Source organism: Dipodomys ordii, unplaced genomic scaffold, assembly GCF_000151885.1.
Source record: "Dipodomys ordii isolate 6190 unplaced genomic scaffold, Dord_2.0 Scaffold117, whole genome shotgun sequence".
Lineage (NCBI taxonomy): Eukaryota > Metazoa > Chordata > Mammalia > Rodentia > Heteromyidae > Dipodomys > Dipodomys ordii.
In genome coordinates, this window is record NW_012267333.1 from 1,297,768 (window position 1) to 1,313,830 (window position 16,063).

Here is a 16,063-nt window from a genome sequence, read left to right on the forward strand (position 1 = left end):
ACCCAGGTCTTCTATGCACAAATTACTGCACGTGCTCTGCTGTGCCTTAGAAGGAAGGACAGGACAAAAGGAGCAATAGAATTTAAGTAGACAATGTTAATTTCAAAGGTAAAGAATTCTGAGAGGAATGACATGCACAGCTAGAATTCCTGCATGTGTGTGTGTGTGTGTACATGTGTGTGAGCGCCTATACATGCATGCCTATGCCAGGGGCGAGACTCCATAGGTGAGGACTGTGGGTGTCCGTGTTGGGGTCTGTGTCGCTGTGCCTCTTCCCTCCTCCCCGCTGTCCTCCTGCACCCCTGGGGGCAGCTAGCGAGCTTTGCTCTCTGAAGTCCATTCCCTCTCCCGCAGCTCCCCTTGGGCCTCTCAGCTGCCCACGGCCCTGTTTGATTCTGTTCATCCATTAATCATGGCTTGCTGAGGAGATGAGAGGGCCAGGGGCAGAGCCCTGGCGAGGTACTGAGTTGGGTCTCCAGTTCACACCTGAGGCCCATTCTTGCTTCCAGCTCACACACACACACACACACACACACACACACACACACACACACGTCTCCATCCTCTCCTTTCCCTGCTATGGGTGCCCTAGGCTCGTTACTGGTACAAAGGGGTGATTAGTGACACATAAAATTGAGTAAGATGTGACCCCTAACCTGTGCTGCCCTGTGGGGACGACTCGAGTGTATCCAGTTCTGATTCATTCAACACTGATTGAACGCCAGCTCCATATGCCCCAGATATGGCGTGTACAGGTTGTGACATGGCTAGGTGAGGATAGTAGCTGGCATTTATTGCTTACTTACCGAGTCAGGCACGGTGCTAAGCACATTATGCATGCTAATTCCTTGAAACCTCACAGCAGTCCTATGAAAAATGTACTTTATCGCTCCCCACCCCCTTTATAGATGGGAAACCAAGGCCCACAGAGATTAGGTCATAGAGTTTGGAAGAATCTGTGCCAGAATTTGAGCCCAGGAGCCTGACTGCTGAGCCCTGGCTCTTAATCACTAAAAGACAGTGTTATGGGTACTCAGAGGCAGGAGAAAATAATCTCCCCCCACCCCATCCCAAGACAGAATAAAGAAGGCTTCATGGAGGGAGTGTTTTCATCTAAGACTAGAAAAATCAAGTTTGTCAGGCAGAGTTGGACATGGAGAAGAACAGAAGGTGTGTGTGTGTGTGTGTGTGTGTGTGTGTGTGTGTGTGTGTGTGTGTGTGTTCAAAAGAGAGAGACTCTGAAAGTCTCACATTGACATTGACGCCTCTCCCATCCCTTCTTGTTTGAATGACAAGTAAGATATCCTATGCAAGCACTGAATATTCAACAAATGTTTGCTGAATATGTCTTTGTGCAGATTTCACCCCTGACTTCAGGGGCCCTAGAGTGAAGTATACACAAGGTGATTAATAAATAGTAGCCTCCATTGATATCCTTACTTCCTGGGATTTCTCCTCATTCATTCTCACAACAAGCTTCGATGGGACACCTATTGTATAGCAGAGCCTGGTATACTGGGACGCTGGGAAGAGTTTCCAAATGAGAGATGAAACCCTGCTAGAGAGAGGAAGACGGAACGGGCATCTTGTCTCCAGGCCTTCCCCTGACACTTGCCAGGAACACAGCCTTTGCTCAGTGGACACAAGGAGATCATTTAATGCCCAGTACAGGCCTGGGCATTACACAACAGTGTGTGTGAACCCACACCCCACTCCCAGGACACCCCTTTGAGTGGCCCAGTCAGCCTGGCTGTGCCCAGCTCTTGGCTCACCCTACCTCTCAGGTCTGTGGATGTCATCTGTCTGCCCTTGTCTGTGCCTCACCCCTGGGGAATCCACAATGTCTCCTCTGCCCAAGGATAGGTCGTGGAACTCAGCCCTGTCAAAAGGCTGACTCGGGCTACAATATTTTCTTTCCCTGAATGTTAATATGCTGACGATAAGGGGACTTGAAACCATGTGTGTCATCCGAGGAAGGGATAGAAGGGCCTGGGCAGCTTTGCCTGCAGAAGACTTGAAGGGGACATGGGAACTGTCGGCAAGGATTTGGAGGCCTGTCATGTGGCAGAGTCCCTGTAGTTCCAGAGGTCAGGTAGAGGACCATGAGAGGGGTGGGAAGGGGGAGAGAGTGTGTGGACGTCCAGGGAGACAAATTGGGCTCCACACAGGCACAGCAGCCTTCCTGACAGGGCCTGGCCATGCAGGGACAGCCTCTTGCAGAAACAACTCCCTGTCCCCACCAGGACTGGGGGAGGGGCACCTCCATGACTCTCAGGGTCCCTTCCAGCCAGAGACACAGTGACACCAGGCCCTAGGAAGGGCTCCCTCTCTGATGGCAGGCGAGAACACGCTTGCGCCCCTTGATGGCACAGTACTGGAGGGCACGCTGGCCAAGGACATCTTGTCACTTTTATTCACAACATCAGTGCAATTTGCAATCGCAAGCATTTGTTTCACCCTGCCTTCAAGGGCTGTGTGAGGGCTGCTGAGGGGGCTGGGGGATCTTGTGGGGGAGGAGTCACTGTTCCAGAGGGGTTCAGCTTTCTTAGCAACACAGCTCCTTCAAATGGAATTTTCTGCAAAAGCCTAAGATGTGAAGCCAAGGGAAATACTGCTGCTCTGATTGAAGAGGGCTTAAGAGACCACAGCCTATCGGCTCAGTACCCACCTCCAGAGCCCCTGACTGACTTCAGGGAACCCTAGGGGTTCCAGGGAGCAGACTTTGAGAACCGCAGACAGCCACCTCTGTAGTGGGTGTGAATGGCGAAGGAAGCAGTATGAATTCTAACTGAGCCACCTGGGCTTGAGCTCTCCCACTGCTAGCTAAATGAGTGTGAGCATCATGTTGACCCGTCTGGGGCTCAGTTTTCCTCATCTGTATAATAGGGACAACTCATAATACATATCTAAGTTGTTGTGAGGACTGAGTTTTTCCTGTACACGGAGCACCTGGAATTCCTGGCTCACCTTCTATGCGAGGAGGGGTCACTGATGTGTGAGACCTCCATGGGCAGGACCTGATGCCCGCAGGTTGTCCAGGTCACAGCTCATGGTTGCTGTGGCTGACAGTGAACTGGACGCAGGGGCTTCTGGTGGTTGAGGCTATGCACTTGGCACAGGCGGAGTCTCTGTGGACCTGGCAGGTGGACAGGCTTGGCAGAGGTGGCAAGGAGACTTCTTCCCACAGTAAGAGAGGTGGGAGCCGAGCAGCAGCCTTGAGAGAGCAGGCCCCCCATGGCACTGCAGGGGTGGGGGGAAGGAGCTAAGAGGCTCCGCAAGTCAGGTGTCTGCTAGCTCCTCCACAAGGCCTCTGGCCAAGCAAGAGAGACCAGGAGAGGAAGGGAAGACAGAAAAACCACAGGAACTGGGACCAGACAAATATCTCCAACTCTTAATTACCACAATCACTGGCACCAAAGAGCCCACGCAGGCTCCTCTGTAAACACACCCCATCTCCTTGACTTCAGGACACATCCCAGTGCATACATATTTACAGTGCACGCGCGATCTCTGCTGTTCTCTCTCTCTCTCCTCACTCCCCCACATTCCCACTTTGGGTCAAGGTTTTGCTTTCCTTGCATTTGGTTTAGACTCATGTTTACAACCACCTGTGAGGAAGACAGAGGAGGCTACAAATCCACATTTACAGAGGAGAAAAATGAATGCTTAGATGACTTGTCCAAAGCCACACAACTAGGAAGAGACAAGATTCAGGAAGAAACCTGGAGTTTCTCCCCCTCCCCCATGTTCGATCTCTTTCTTTGAAGAGTATCAAGGTCTTCATTTTCTGAAGCATCTGGCCCCTGAGCAGCACAAAATGTGTGCCAGAGCCAACAGGATTGGAGGGAGGGCCAGAGGTAAGCTCAAGGGCTAAGATGGAGAGAGCAGGGATGGGCAGAGACTTCCAACATAGTAAGCTGAGCGAAGGTAGGCAGAAGGTTCTGGAAATTTCCTCTTTTTTTGGGGGGGGTCCAGTCATTGGGCCTGAACTCTGGGCCTGGGCGCTGTCCCTCAGCTCTTCAGCTCTTCACCTGAGCCACAGTGCCACTTCTGGCTTTTTTTCTTTTTGCTTATGTGGTGCTGAGGAATTGAACCCAGGGCCTCAGGCATGCAAGGCAAGCGCTCTACCACTGAGCCACCTTCCCTTAAGAGGAAAATTCCTCTTAAGGATACATATATATGGCTGTTGGGTCTTGAGCAAGCAAACACTTAAGAAGGTCCATGGTGCATCAGAGGCAGATGTGCTCAGAGAACTGTAGGAGCTACAATCCTTTGGTCCCATTTCACTGGAGCTGTGGCTCAGAGTAGGGTGTAAGGTGGAAGTCTGGAAAACCATACAAGAGCAGTGGTTCCTTCAGAGAGATCATGGGCCTGGTGAAGTCTGGCCTCTCTCTGCAGAGTGTCAAGTCTGGAGGATAGCACTGAAAAGAGATGCCAATTGCACAGTCCCCCCATTTTACTGAGGCATGGAGGAAGGGAAGGACTTCGCAAGTTCATCCAGCAAGGCAGAGCTGGCAGTAGAACCTGGACTCAAAGCTCCCCATGTCCTAACCAAGAGGGAAGAGGAGGATATGGGTTATTCTGGAGCCGGGAGGAGGGGGGCCCTCTGGGATGGAGAAGAATGGCTAGCCCTGGACCGCTGAGGGTCTGACTGTGCCTGTCCTCTTTAGGGGCACCCACCCGTGATGTCCTCCTGGTCTCTGCCATCATCACCGTCAGCCTTAGCGTCACTGTCGTCCTCTGCGGCCTCTGCCACTGGTGTCAGCGTAAACTGGTGAGGCGCCTGTGGGTCCCTGTAGGGGGTTGGGGGAGGGTGGCCCTGCACCCCTCCCTCCACAACTCCAGACATGTGCTTAGCTCCAGCTTGTGCAGATAGCCCACCTGCCCACACAGACACAGCTCCGTGGAAATTCATGCCACATGCACACATGCACAGTGCACAGTGTGTGAATGTCAAAGCAAGCAGCGTGAATTCTAACTGAGCCCCCTTGCCAGGGCATCCTGTGTGTGCCTGCGTCTTGGTCCCATACGTCTCTTTTTTACCTATAGAAGCACAAACGTGGGGACACATTTGCGGACACACTTAAACCGTTAAGGCTCGAAACTACACACGTGCGCGCATGCATGCAAGGACACGCGCGTGCGCACGCGCGCCCCACCGCCCACATAAAGAGCCCCAAACTCACAGGAGCCGAGACTGGAAATTGAGGCCCCTCCGACCCCTGCGCCCCGCCCCGCCCCGCCCCTCTCCTCTCACGCCCCGCCCCCGGTGGGCGTGGCCGAGTGGCATCTTGTAGCCAATGAGGAGGCGACGCCCTCACCTCCCCACTCCCAACAGCACATCCATCCCGGTTCTCCCGGGTTTGTACAAGCACAAACGGCTTCTTTTCATTTTTAACGAGGGCTGGGGAATTAACGAGCAGGATTAGGCTATCAATAAGTAACGAGACTGTCTGGAGGGACATTCATCACTTTGGGGCCCCGGGAGCCGGAGCGCGCTGAGCCTGCAGCCGCAGCCCTCAGCTCCACCCAGCCTGCAGTTCTGCGAGCCCCCACCAGCAGCCCTCCATCTGGCCTCCTGCAGCCCCACCCAGTAACCACAGCGGGACCTGGAGGGCTACAAGGGGAGAGGTGTCCAAGGTTCAGGGCCTTTGCAGGGCTCAGGTGAAAATAAAGGTCCCTGGCAGACTCTCCCTCACCCCCCAGTTGAGAATGGTGTGAAGTGGGGCAGAGCTTCACATTGGGAACTCCATTCTGTCCCAGAGGGACTATTAGGACAAAGGGCGAGGGCTATAGCCAGGGGCACCGAGTGGGTAAGAGGCTTCATGTCCCATGCCTATAGGGGAAGAATTCTCTTGGGGGGGGGGGGCGAAGATGTATTGGTCTTGTGAGAGACCTGGTCTGGGAACCCATGAGGTGCGTACGCCAGCACAGCTCCTATAGTAGTGGCAAACTCAACTAGGATGTGGACTGTCAGGCAATTCCAGCCTCTGGGGAAGAGCTACAAAGCCAAAGCAGGCCCGCTAAGATCTGTGTGTGTGTGTGTGTGTGTGTGTGTGTGTGTGTGTGTGTGTGTGTGTATGTGTGAGCACGCTCACACACATACACAAGTGTGAGTATGTGATTGACCGAGCCCAGCCAGCCCTGCAGCAGGAGTGTGGACAGGGATGGTTACCCTGCACTGTTCTTAGGTCCCCCGAGTCTATCTGTGTCAGAATTTCAGGGGTGGTAATGGAAGGAGCTTGGCCTCAGAAACCAGGGGAGTGGCTGAGCACACTCTGCAGACTTGTGCTGGCTCCTCATTGCCAGACCTGTTAGGCTCTTTGGTCTGTCTGTATTTGAAGACAGGGCAAGAAGGTTGTAGGCAGGCATTGCTGGTGACTTTGGGTGCATGGGGACAGGGGAGGGGAGAGGTGTGCCTTTGTGATGAGTATGTTGGAGCAACAGTGTGTATGTGTGTGTGTATGTATATATGTATATATGTTGGGGGGGGAGGAAGCTGCCTTCCCTGAGCAGTAAGATGTGCACATGTATATATGTGCTGTTGTATGTACCTACTACAATGTGTGAGTGTATGTATGTGATTGTGTGTGTGTGTGTGTATGTGTGTGTATGTGTGTGTATGACACCCTTTCCAGGACCAGCATACAACCTCCAATGTGGGCTGATCCTGGGACAGGAGTTCAAGGATGCCAGTTGTAAGCAGGTAGTGTTTTCATTATGAGAAATACCTTGAGCCGCTGAGAGACATAGAGCCGACCCCGCCCTGTGCTCAACCCCGCGCTTGGCTCCCAGTCAGGGCCCCTCCTGAACTCCAGGCTACAGGTAGAACATTATCTTCCAAACCTCCCTTCCCCAAGACACACACCAAAATGCTACCATCTTCATCCCCTTGTCCTGGATACCAGGGCGGTTTTTGACCAGGCTGTCTCCTTGCTGAAGGGCTGTGAACTGTTGCCCCCCCCCTACACACACACACACACACACACACACACACACACACACACACAGAGTTGCTGGGCTCTCCTTGCCTGCCTGTCCCCTCACCACCAGTGACGTGATTCCTTGACAGCCCAGATCCCATTTCCAAACATTAATAACTTCCTTAATCTCCAGCTGGCTTTTTCCGGCTCAGCCTAGCCAGCCCCCCAGCCCCCTCCCCCTCCCTGATAAGCAGACTGGTGCTGTGGGCTCCTCTGGAGCAGCCTCATATCTTCTGGGCTCCGCCTGGTTTCCTATTGACTTGGGTTCGCCTATTAAATTCCCCTTGCCCCCCAGTCAAGTCCTGCCCTGTTTTCTATCTCCACTGCCCATCATGCCTCAGCTCCTACCGCACAGTAATAAATAGTTACAGCTAGAGGGGAAGGGCCTCTCAACTCCCAGAATGCCCTGGGTAAATCAAGATCACCCACCCACCCCAGCTCTGCCTGGCCTTGGGGAAGGGGCAGTTGATGAGCCTTAGTGGAGGATGCTGACAGGGACAAGGTCTTCTGCCAAGAGCAGAAAGAAGAGTGCTGGGGGGTGGGCAGGGGTGTTGTGATAAGAGCATTAGGAATGCCACCAAACAGATCCACCCTGCCCCACACTGCCTGGGGACTGGAAAATAGTGGGGGCTGGACTCTTGCTTAAGGGACAGTCCTTGGCCACCACGGGGTGGTCTACCCCTGAGGCTCCCAGTTTACCCTAGTAGGTGCTGGGGATTTGAACTTGGGGATGATAGTGGGAAGAACTAGAGACAGGTCTGAGAGTGAAGCTATTGAGAGCCCAGAAGGTCGAGGACCTCTGCATTCTAACTTTTTTTTAACCAGTCCTGGTGCTTGAACTCAGGGCCTGGGCTCTGTCCCTGAGCCTGTCTGTACTCAAGGCTAGCGCTCTACCACTTGAACCACAGCACCACTTCCGGTTTTTTCTGTGTACGTGGTACTGAGGAATCAAACCCAGGGCTTCATGCATGCTAGGCAAGCACTCTACCACTGAGCCACCTTCACAGCCCTGTATTCTAGCTGTTAAGATTTCAGTGGTCTCCAGTGGTCCAGACCCCAGAGTGGGTGGGGTAAGGGGAGGCATTTCTTCCAGTTATTTTTCGAGAACTGGTACCAAGCTCAACTCCAGGTTCTAGAGAGCATACAGCTCTGCCTTTGTGGGCCTCCACTCCAGAGCAGCTTGGAGGTCTAGGAGTGGGGTCTCATTCTCCAGGGGGCTCATCTGGTGACGTCATACCATTTCAGGAAGGCAGCAAGAGGCCAGAGAAGGGAAGAGACTTGGCCAGTGTGATACAGGGAATGTGAAGCATAGCTGGGGCCAAGACCCAGGTACCTCTGAGATGCAGGGGTGCTAGGGGCAGAATGGGGCCCCTGTCTATGCTCCACACCTTCCTAGAAGCGCTGCTGAGTCTCCCTGGACAGCCAGGTCCTGTGGCTAGGACAGGGGTACAGCTGGCAGGAACATCCGGGGATGTGGCTGTGGCAGCTCTTATTTTGCTTTAGGAAGGATAGAATAATTGACTGTTGTGGCTGCAGTGTTGGTGCATATGAAGGAATGCTGAGGAAGCATGCACGTGCCTCTGTGTGTGTGTGTCTACGCTCAGCTAGGGAGGGGTGGTCCGTGCCTACTAGGAGTAGGAGAAGGAGCAGACCCAGCCCCCACCAGCCCTCAGCTTTCTACTGCCTGCCTCAGTCCAGGGCCCTGCCCAGCCCATAGCCCATGGGTGCACGTGAGGACTCTTGGTGGCAGCCAGGAATGTTAATGGGGCCGGGCTCTGCATGAGCTAAATTTAGAAACCCAAACTGAGAAGGTGAATGGTGCTCACCTTCCCGGCAGTTGCGGCTGCTACTGTGGTCCTTCCTCTGGCTGGAAGGAGCTGGGGTGCCCACTGGCTGCCCTGCCCCTCACCCCTCATGTTGGTTGGGGCTGCACCTGCACCCACACCAGCACAGTCAGCTCTGCCCCGCCCCTCCCTTCTCAAGGCTGCCTCTTACAAAGGCCCGGGGGGCAGGAGGGCCCCAGGGAACCTCCAGTGACCACACAGCCCTGGTCAAGACGGGACATGTGGCCTCCCTGCCCCCGCCAATCACGTCACTGGCCGCTGCCAACCTTGCCCTGCAGGATGCCGCCCCCACCATCTGGGGGCGGTGACGTGGACAGTGTGACGTGGCCAGGCGCCTGAGAGCTGTCTGTCCGTGGCAGAGGGAACTGTTTCTGGGAGCTGGGCCAGAGGCCCAGGAGACTTGCAGACAGGACAGCCTGATACCTGGGGGTCAGGCGTGAGGTATCCATTGTGGGTAGCAGGCAGGTCCTAGAGCCCACTGGGACCCCAGATACTGGCCAACCAGGGGGAAGGGACCCCCCACAGTGGTGACACCCCCCCCCACACACACACACATATCATCCCTACACCTTTTTGCATGCAAGCCCAGACTCTGGTTTCCTCCCTGTAACCTGGTGTCACTATGTGGGGGAGGTGGGGAGGGTCTGAGCCTGACCCCCTCGAGAGTGACCCCAGTGTTATCTCCACAGGGCAAACGCTACAAGAACTCCTTGGAGACAGTGGGCACGCCAGACTCAGGGCGTGGGCGCAGTGAGAAGAAGGCCATCAAGTAGGTGCCAGGCTGCCAGTTGGGGGGGGCGGGTAATGCAGACAATCCAGGTGGAAGGAGCCCCTCCCCCTCCCTCAGACCTGGCCATACACATCCACGCTGTCTACCCACCTCCATACTCCTAGAACCCCAGGGTGACACCAGAGTCCCTCTTTTCTGTCCATGCCTCCTGAGACGATCACAAAGCTTCAGAGCCCCGACTCCTGTGTTCTGGCTCCCTCTGTCTGCGCCCCAGTTGCTGGTCCCATTACCCACTGTGTATGACACGCACTGCCCCCAGGTCATGGCTCCTCCCTCAGCCCCCCCCTCACCCCTGTCCTGGGTTGGAAACCCCTCCCCATCGTGGGCACTGGGTCTTTTCTCAGATTCTACCCATGTTCTGAGGAGGAACTACATGGGGAAGAGACCAACCTGGGGACCCAATCCTGGCCCCTCCTAGGGAACAGAGCTATGGGGAGAAGGTTCCACCCTCCCTTCCCTGTACCTTGGGTCCGGCTTCTGACCTGCCAGGGTCCCACTTGAGTACCATCGACAGATGGCTACTGTCCTCTGTAGCCCACTGTGGCCAGCCCAATGCTGAGGGTCACTGGGAGACATGTAAGAAGCCCCCACTTCACCCGGCTGGAGGCTCCAAGCCCCCAGGCTCTGGGAATGCAGACTTTCTCTAGAAAGTTCTATGCCCACCGGCCAATAGCTGTAGCTAGCCCTTTCTCTCTGTACAGCCCAGGCATTCACTGGGAAGTTGTCAGGGAAGGACAGCTCACCCTCCATCTTAGCCTCTCCAGAGCCAAGCCTGCCAGCCAAGGGGCTCTGCCTAGAAGCTGAGTCCCTCCACACTTCAAGGCCTGATGCTCTCCCCTCCCCTTTCTCTTCTACTCCTGCCTAAGGCCTTCGCCCTCCTGTATCTTTCTTCTTTCCTTGCCTCCTCTACCCCCACCCAGGGCTCCCTGCTCATCACAGCTTTGTTTTCTTCTGCTCTGACCCTGTTTGGGGCTCTCAGGGAAGCTGCGGGGGTGTGTCTGGGCTGGGGGGGTGAGTGGAAGGGTGGGCCAGTTGAGGGTATGGGTAGGTGGAAGGCTCTGGGGGAGGCTACGGGGAGCCTTTGAAGCTGAGTTTGGTTGCTGGCTCACAAGTCTTCAAAGACAAGAGCTGGCAGGTCTCAGGGGCTGATGCAGAGCTCAGGCCCTGGGCTTTCTGGAGGGGAGGGGGGAGCACGTATGAGGGAGAGCGTGGGCCCCGCCCAGCACCTCTGCTGTCTCCAGGCTGGGCAGCATGGGGCCCTGGATGAGGGCAGCGGCCCTTTCGCCAGCTGACCATAGTCTTCCTGCAGAGGAGCACATGTGGCGGGGCCAGGATTTCTGGGAAGGACCTGCCCCCAGCCAGAGGGTAGCAGGTCGGCCACAAGCTCTGCCAGGCTGGGACCAGTTCCAGGAGGGCACAGTGAGGGCAGAAGTGCCATCCAGCCTGTAGCCACACCATCCACAATCCAAGCCTGCCCCCCCCACCTCTACCTACTGCGCTGTCAGATCTCTGCCCTAGGCGAAGGAAGTCCCTTCTCATGTCTGTGTGTCCCATATTCTCAACCAGAGCCATTTATTTGCTATACAACTTCCCTACAGGCTCAGACCTCCTCCAAGGGACTCATCTGGTTAGCGATCATCTTAGCAGTGCTTCCCAAACTCTGTTCCTCAGAGCACTTGGGTCCCATCAATGATAAATGAGTCAAGGGTTCCACAGCCAACCAAGGTTTGCAAAACACGGCACGCTCTGTCTCCCTTTTTGATGAGACTGATCATTATTGATACATTAAAGGCTCTGACAAGTCTCACAGTAAAGAAACCAGTTTTTTCCCCCCAAACTTCTTTAATTAGAGATTCTCTTTTCCAGTACCATAGTAGAGACCTCAGGGACTCTAGAGTTCCCTGAAACTTAGGGAGGGACATGAGGCTGGTAGGGATGACTGTTCGTGGATCTTTTGCTCTAGAACTTGGGGTCGGATGGAGATTTTGGAGATCTGAAGGGAGCAAAGTGTTGAGGCTGTCTGCCTTCCCCATCTGTAACTAGACCTGTGGTGGAGGGATGGGCATCCACTACTTTCTGTGGTGCCCTGCTGGGGAACAAGGCCAAAGGACACCTTTGTTGGACATGGGGTCCTTTGAAGGAAGCAGTTTCCTTGGACCCATCCCCAGCCTTGTCTGTCCCTGGGAGCTACCTCAGGGCTTGGGCTTTGAATTTGGTACACAGAGTCCCTGATGAGACATTTTCAAGAGTTCCTGTCCTATTCTAGAGTGAGAGACTCTATCTAGACCCCGTGGTGGCAGCCCAGCCTCTCATTGCTCCCAAGTCTGAGGTTAAGAAGGGTCAAGGTCAAAGTCTCAGGGTCAAGAGAAGCAAGTCTCACAGAATGGTTTGCTTGATCCTCAGAGAGCATTCTCCCCCTCACATGTCCCGCCCCAACGGCGCTGCACCGTGGCCTGAACTCCAGTCCAGCCTCAGCCCGCACGCAGGCCTTCCCATCTCCCACCAGAGTCCCTCTCCAGCAGCATTCTCATGACCCCAGGCATGGCTGTCTTCCAGAACTGTCCTTTGGCCTGAGAGCTGCCTCTCTTCTCCCCCTGAATACCCCAGTCCTCCTCCTTGAGGCCCTAGGGGGATGACAAGATGGTGGAGACCTTGTCCTTAGCACCCGAGGTCTCCAGGCCAGGCCCTTTGCCAGCCTAGACTTCTGCCGCCTTGCTTTATGTGGAAGTCCCCACAGTCTCGCTCCTAGCAGACTGCTGATGCTCCTCCAACACCCCAAATCACAGCAGGGGGTATCAGACTGGAGCGATGGTCCCTTTGGACTTTAGCAGCTCCATCTTGGAAAGGGATGAGATCAGAGAGGGGCTGCCCAGCGGACAGGCTGGACACACATAGGAGTCCTTGACCCCATCAGAGAAGGGCAGGCTCCCTCCATCCAAGTCCCAGAGCAAAGGACCAATGCATATGAGACCCTCAGAGGCCCCTCCTCTCTAGGAGACCCCAACCACCACATCTGGAACATCTCTCCAGCTCACTGAGAGCCCCCCCTCCCAAATCATGGAAACCCTGCGTCTCAGTCTTGGCAGAGGTGGGGACAGGACAGAGGAGGAGGCCAGGGGCCACCTTTGGCCAGGAGAAAGAAGATGGAAAGGGAGAAAGTCACCATCTTCTCCTTTGCCAGGCAGGGAAACTGAGGCAGGAGAGGTAGGGCCTTCAGTTGGTCCAGGACCTGGTCTATTTCCCTATTTCCTTCTAAACCAGAAACCAACACTCTCCCCCTTCTTCCAGTGCCCTCCGCCTCCCCAGGCTTGTCCCCAGTTTCCCCTGCCCACTGTCCCTTCCTCTCATCATCTTTCTCTCTCCCACCAGCGTCCTAGGTTCGAGGCTCCCGTCCATCCTCCTGCAGTACGCTCCTTCTGTACAGCTTCACCCGCTGACCCTTCAATGTGTGTGTGTGTGTGTGTGGTGTGTCTGCATGTCCACGTGCCTTCACGCACGTGTACAAGTGTGTGTGCCTGCACGTGTGCATGTGTGTGCAGGCGCGGGCACGCAGTGCCTGCTTGCCTTTCTTCCTCTGCAGGACTGACCCTGGAAGCCCTGCCCACTGCGTGCTCCCCTGGGGTTCCCGCACCCCTCCTGCCCCCACAGGATTGGCAGTTCTTGTTTCTTCTTGTATTTCCCTGTTTTTCTCCCCTCTCTCTCTGCCCCTCCAGCGACCTAGACAGAGACTTTTGGAATAACAATGAGAGCACAGTGCAGCAGAAATGGAGCTCCTACCCTCCCAAGGAGTTTATTCTAAACATTTCACCCTACGCCCCTTATGGCGACCCACGACTGTCCCTCAAGTGAGTGACTTTACCTGGTTTGATCATAATGTACCGAGTTACCCGCGCACGCCCTCCTTCCCTCCTCCCATCTGCTCCCAGCCCCCTTTCACTTCCTTCCTGCTCTTTGCCCCCACGTCCCACCCATCTACCCCCATGGGCAGGCTGGCCATGGAGACGAGCAACCCCTCCTGCCCCCTCTGCCCGCCTGCCCCCCTGTCCCCTCCCCCAGGGCCAGCCACACAGGAGAGCCCCCTGCCCCCCCCCGCGCGCCGCAGCCACGCCTGCCCCCCCCACTAGCTGTCCCGACCCCTCCACCCTCTGTGCAGTCAGGATTGGGGTTGCCCGTTTTTGGTCCCTCCCTCTCGGTTGTGGCTCGCTTTTTCCTCCCCGCTGTGTGCTGCTGCCGTGGCTGCTGGTGGTCGGTGGTCGGTGGTCGGTGGTTCGTGGCGGTGGTGGCGGTGATGGTGGTGGTGGTGGTGATGAATTCTGACTAACACAGCTTTCTCTCTCTCCCTGCCTGGGGGCCTCCTGGCCTGGACAGCCCGCTCTTCCTCCGTCGTTAACCCTTCGTTGTCCTGTGGGATAGAGTTGGAGGTGGCTGCCCTCCCCCACCCCCGCCGCCCCTGCCCCAGGCGGTGGGGAGGGGCCCCCCTCCGTTGTCGTGGTGCGTTGTTCTCTGCCCCCCAGCCCGCCCGGTCCCCTCTCTCCTGCAGGCTCTGCTGTTAACCCATTTGCAGTGCTGATGTCTCTCTCTCTCTCTCTGTCTGTCTCTTGTCCGTCTGTCTCTCTCCTCCTCTCTCACTGTCTCTTTTTTCCTTTTATCTGTCGTTGTTTTTCCTCCTCTTCCTCCCCTCCACCCCCACGTGTGGCCTGCCCTCTCTCCCCCCACCACCACCCCCGGTGTCCCTCTGGCCGGGCTGCGTTGTGCATGCCTCCAGTGGCACCCTCCTGTCGGGCGCCAAAGTGGCCGCCGCGGCGGGGCTGGCGGTGGAGCGGGAAGGCCGGCTGGGGGAGAAGCCGGCACCGGTGCCACCACCCGGAGAGGACGCCTTGAGAAGCGGAGGGGCTGCCCCCAGCGAGTCGGGCGGCGGTGGCAAGGCGGGGAGAGGCCGCTGGCGGACAGTGCAGAGCCACCTGGCCGCAGGGAAGCTCAACTTGTCCAAGTGAGTGCTGGCGCCCCGTGGCCGCCCCGTGAGCTCAGGCCTGCCCCCTGCAGGATGGACAGCGGGACCCCTGGCATGCCCGCTGCTGCCCCCGGAGGCGCCGACCTCGGCCCCCTGGCTCATTCCATCCCTTCACCAGGCAATCATCATCCTTGCCATGAGGCACAACCAACTCAGCCATGCGGTACCCCACGTTCACAGCCCATTGGCGGCCCATCAGTCCCTCCCTTAACCAGTGACCAGGTCATTCCATTCTCAGCCCCCAGAGCAGCTCCATTCCAGTCCTTGGGCCATCCCATCCTCTTTGATTGGCTGCCCATCCCAACCTCCAGGATATCCCTTTCATGAGCAGTGGGCCCCAGATTGTCCCACCCATCCCAGCCTGTGCCTATGCCCCTCATCAGCCACCAGGCCTTTCCTCTTGTGGCCAGCAGATGGCTCTAGACCCAGCACTGAGCCATTCCATTTTGGACCACCGAGGGATTTCATCTGCTTGTCCCAGTCTTGCTTGTGTCATGCAACCATCTGTTTCAGGGGTTCATCCATGAACAGGCCACCCCGATTGTTCATCTCACCCTAGCCATCCCCACTGGCTGTCCCAGTCTTGGTCAGTAAGCTGTCCCACTGCCAGCTGCTGGGGTTGGGTGTTCTTGGAGGTTGGGTTGTTGAGCCCCAGCTAGCTTCTCTGGTTCAGATGCCAGGGTGTAGTCTGGGGGCCACAAAGAACTGTCCCTTTTCAACACCTGTCCTGAGCTTTCTGAGCAGGCATTCCCACTCTTGGGTGGTTTACACAGGCTTGCCTCTGTTTCCCAAAGATAACCATGTCTCCTCTGTGGAGCAGCCTTGTCCTCATCTTGGCTGTTACTCACCTCCAGTTCCCCCACCAAGAAGCCATTCCAGTCCTTAGGTCCTCTGAACTATGGCCCTCCTTACACATGAAGATGCTGATTCCATTGGAACAGCCTCAGTCCGCTAACCGAGTGCTCTCCCCATTAGACCTAAAGCCCTGACCCCTCTTAGTTGTTGGGCCACCCTTTTAGCTTCTATTTAGGGCCATCTGAGTTCTCTTGAAATTTTCCACCCTTGGAACCAGCTAGGGCCACCAGACTGAGACCTCATTTGCTTGTTGGCTTGAGTGAACACAAGTCAATTTCTTCCCTGACATCTGGCCTCAGAAAGGTCCTGAGGGAAGCCCCACACCCCACCAGAGTCAAGCTCTGCACCCCAGCCTACCTAGACGGGCCCTGCCAGACTGTAGGCCAGCTAGAACTCCATGCCATTCACTGGCTTCAGACCTAGAGGAACCAATTTTAGTTTCCTGTGACTGAGAGGTTGTAAATTGTACTAATTTTGGATGTGATAGGAAACCAAAATGAGGTCAGCAAGGAGGAGGAGGCAGCCACCAATATACGATCCTCCTTCTACCTCCACCTGCCCCCCCTCCAGGGAGCTGTGG

General features: G+C 55.9%; 1 protein-coding gene across 1 annotated transcript in view; it reads left to right on the forward strand.

Moving 5' to 3' along the window:
- Positions 1 to 16,063, forward strand: part of Syt7 (synaptotagmin VII) — a 50,851-nt gene that overhangs the window by 11,024 nt on the left and 23,764 nt on the right. The window contains exons 3-5 of the mRNA XM_013028986.1: positions 4,671 to 4,774; positions 9,517 to 9,596; positions 14,383 to 14,607. Of these exons, the coding sequence (XP_012884440.1) occupies positions 4,671 to 4,774; positions 9,517 to 9,596; positions 14,383 to 14,607 (409 nt within the window). The remainder of the gene's footprint in view (positions 1 to 4,670; positions 4,775 to 9,516; positions 9,597 to 14,382; positions 14,608 to 16,063) is intronic.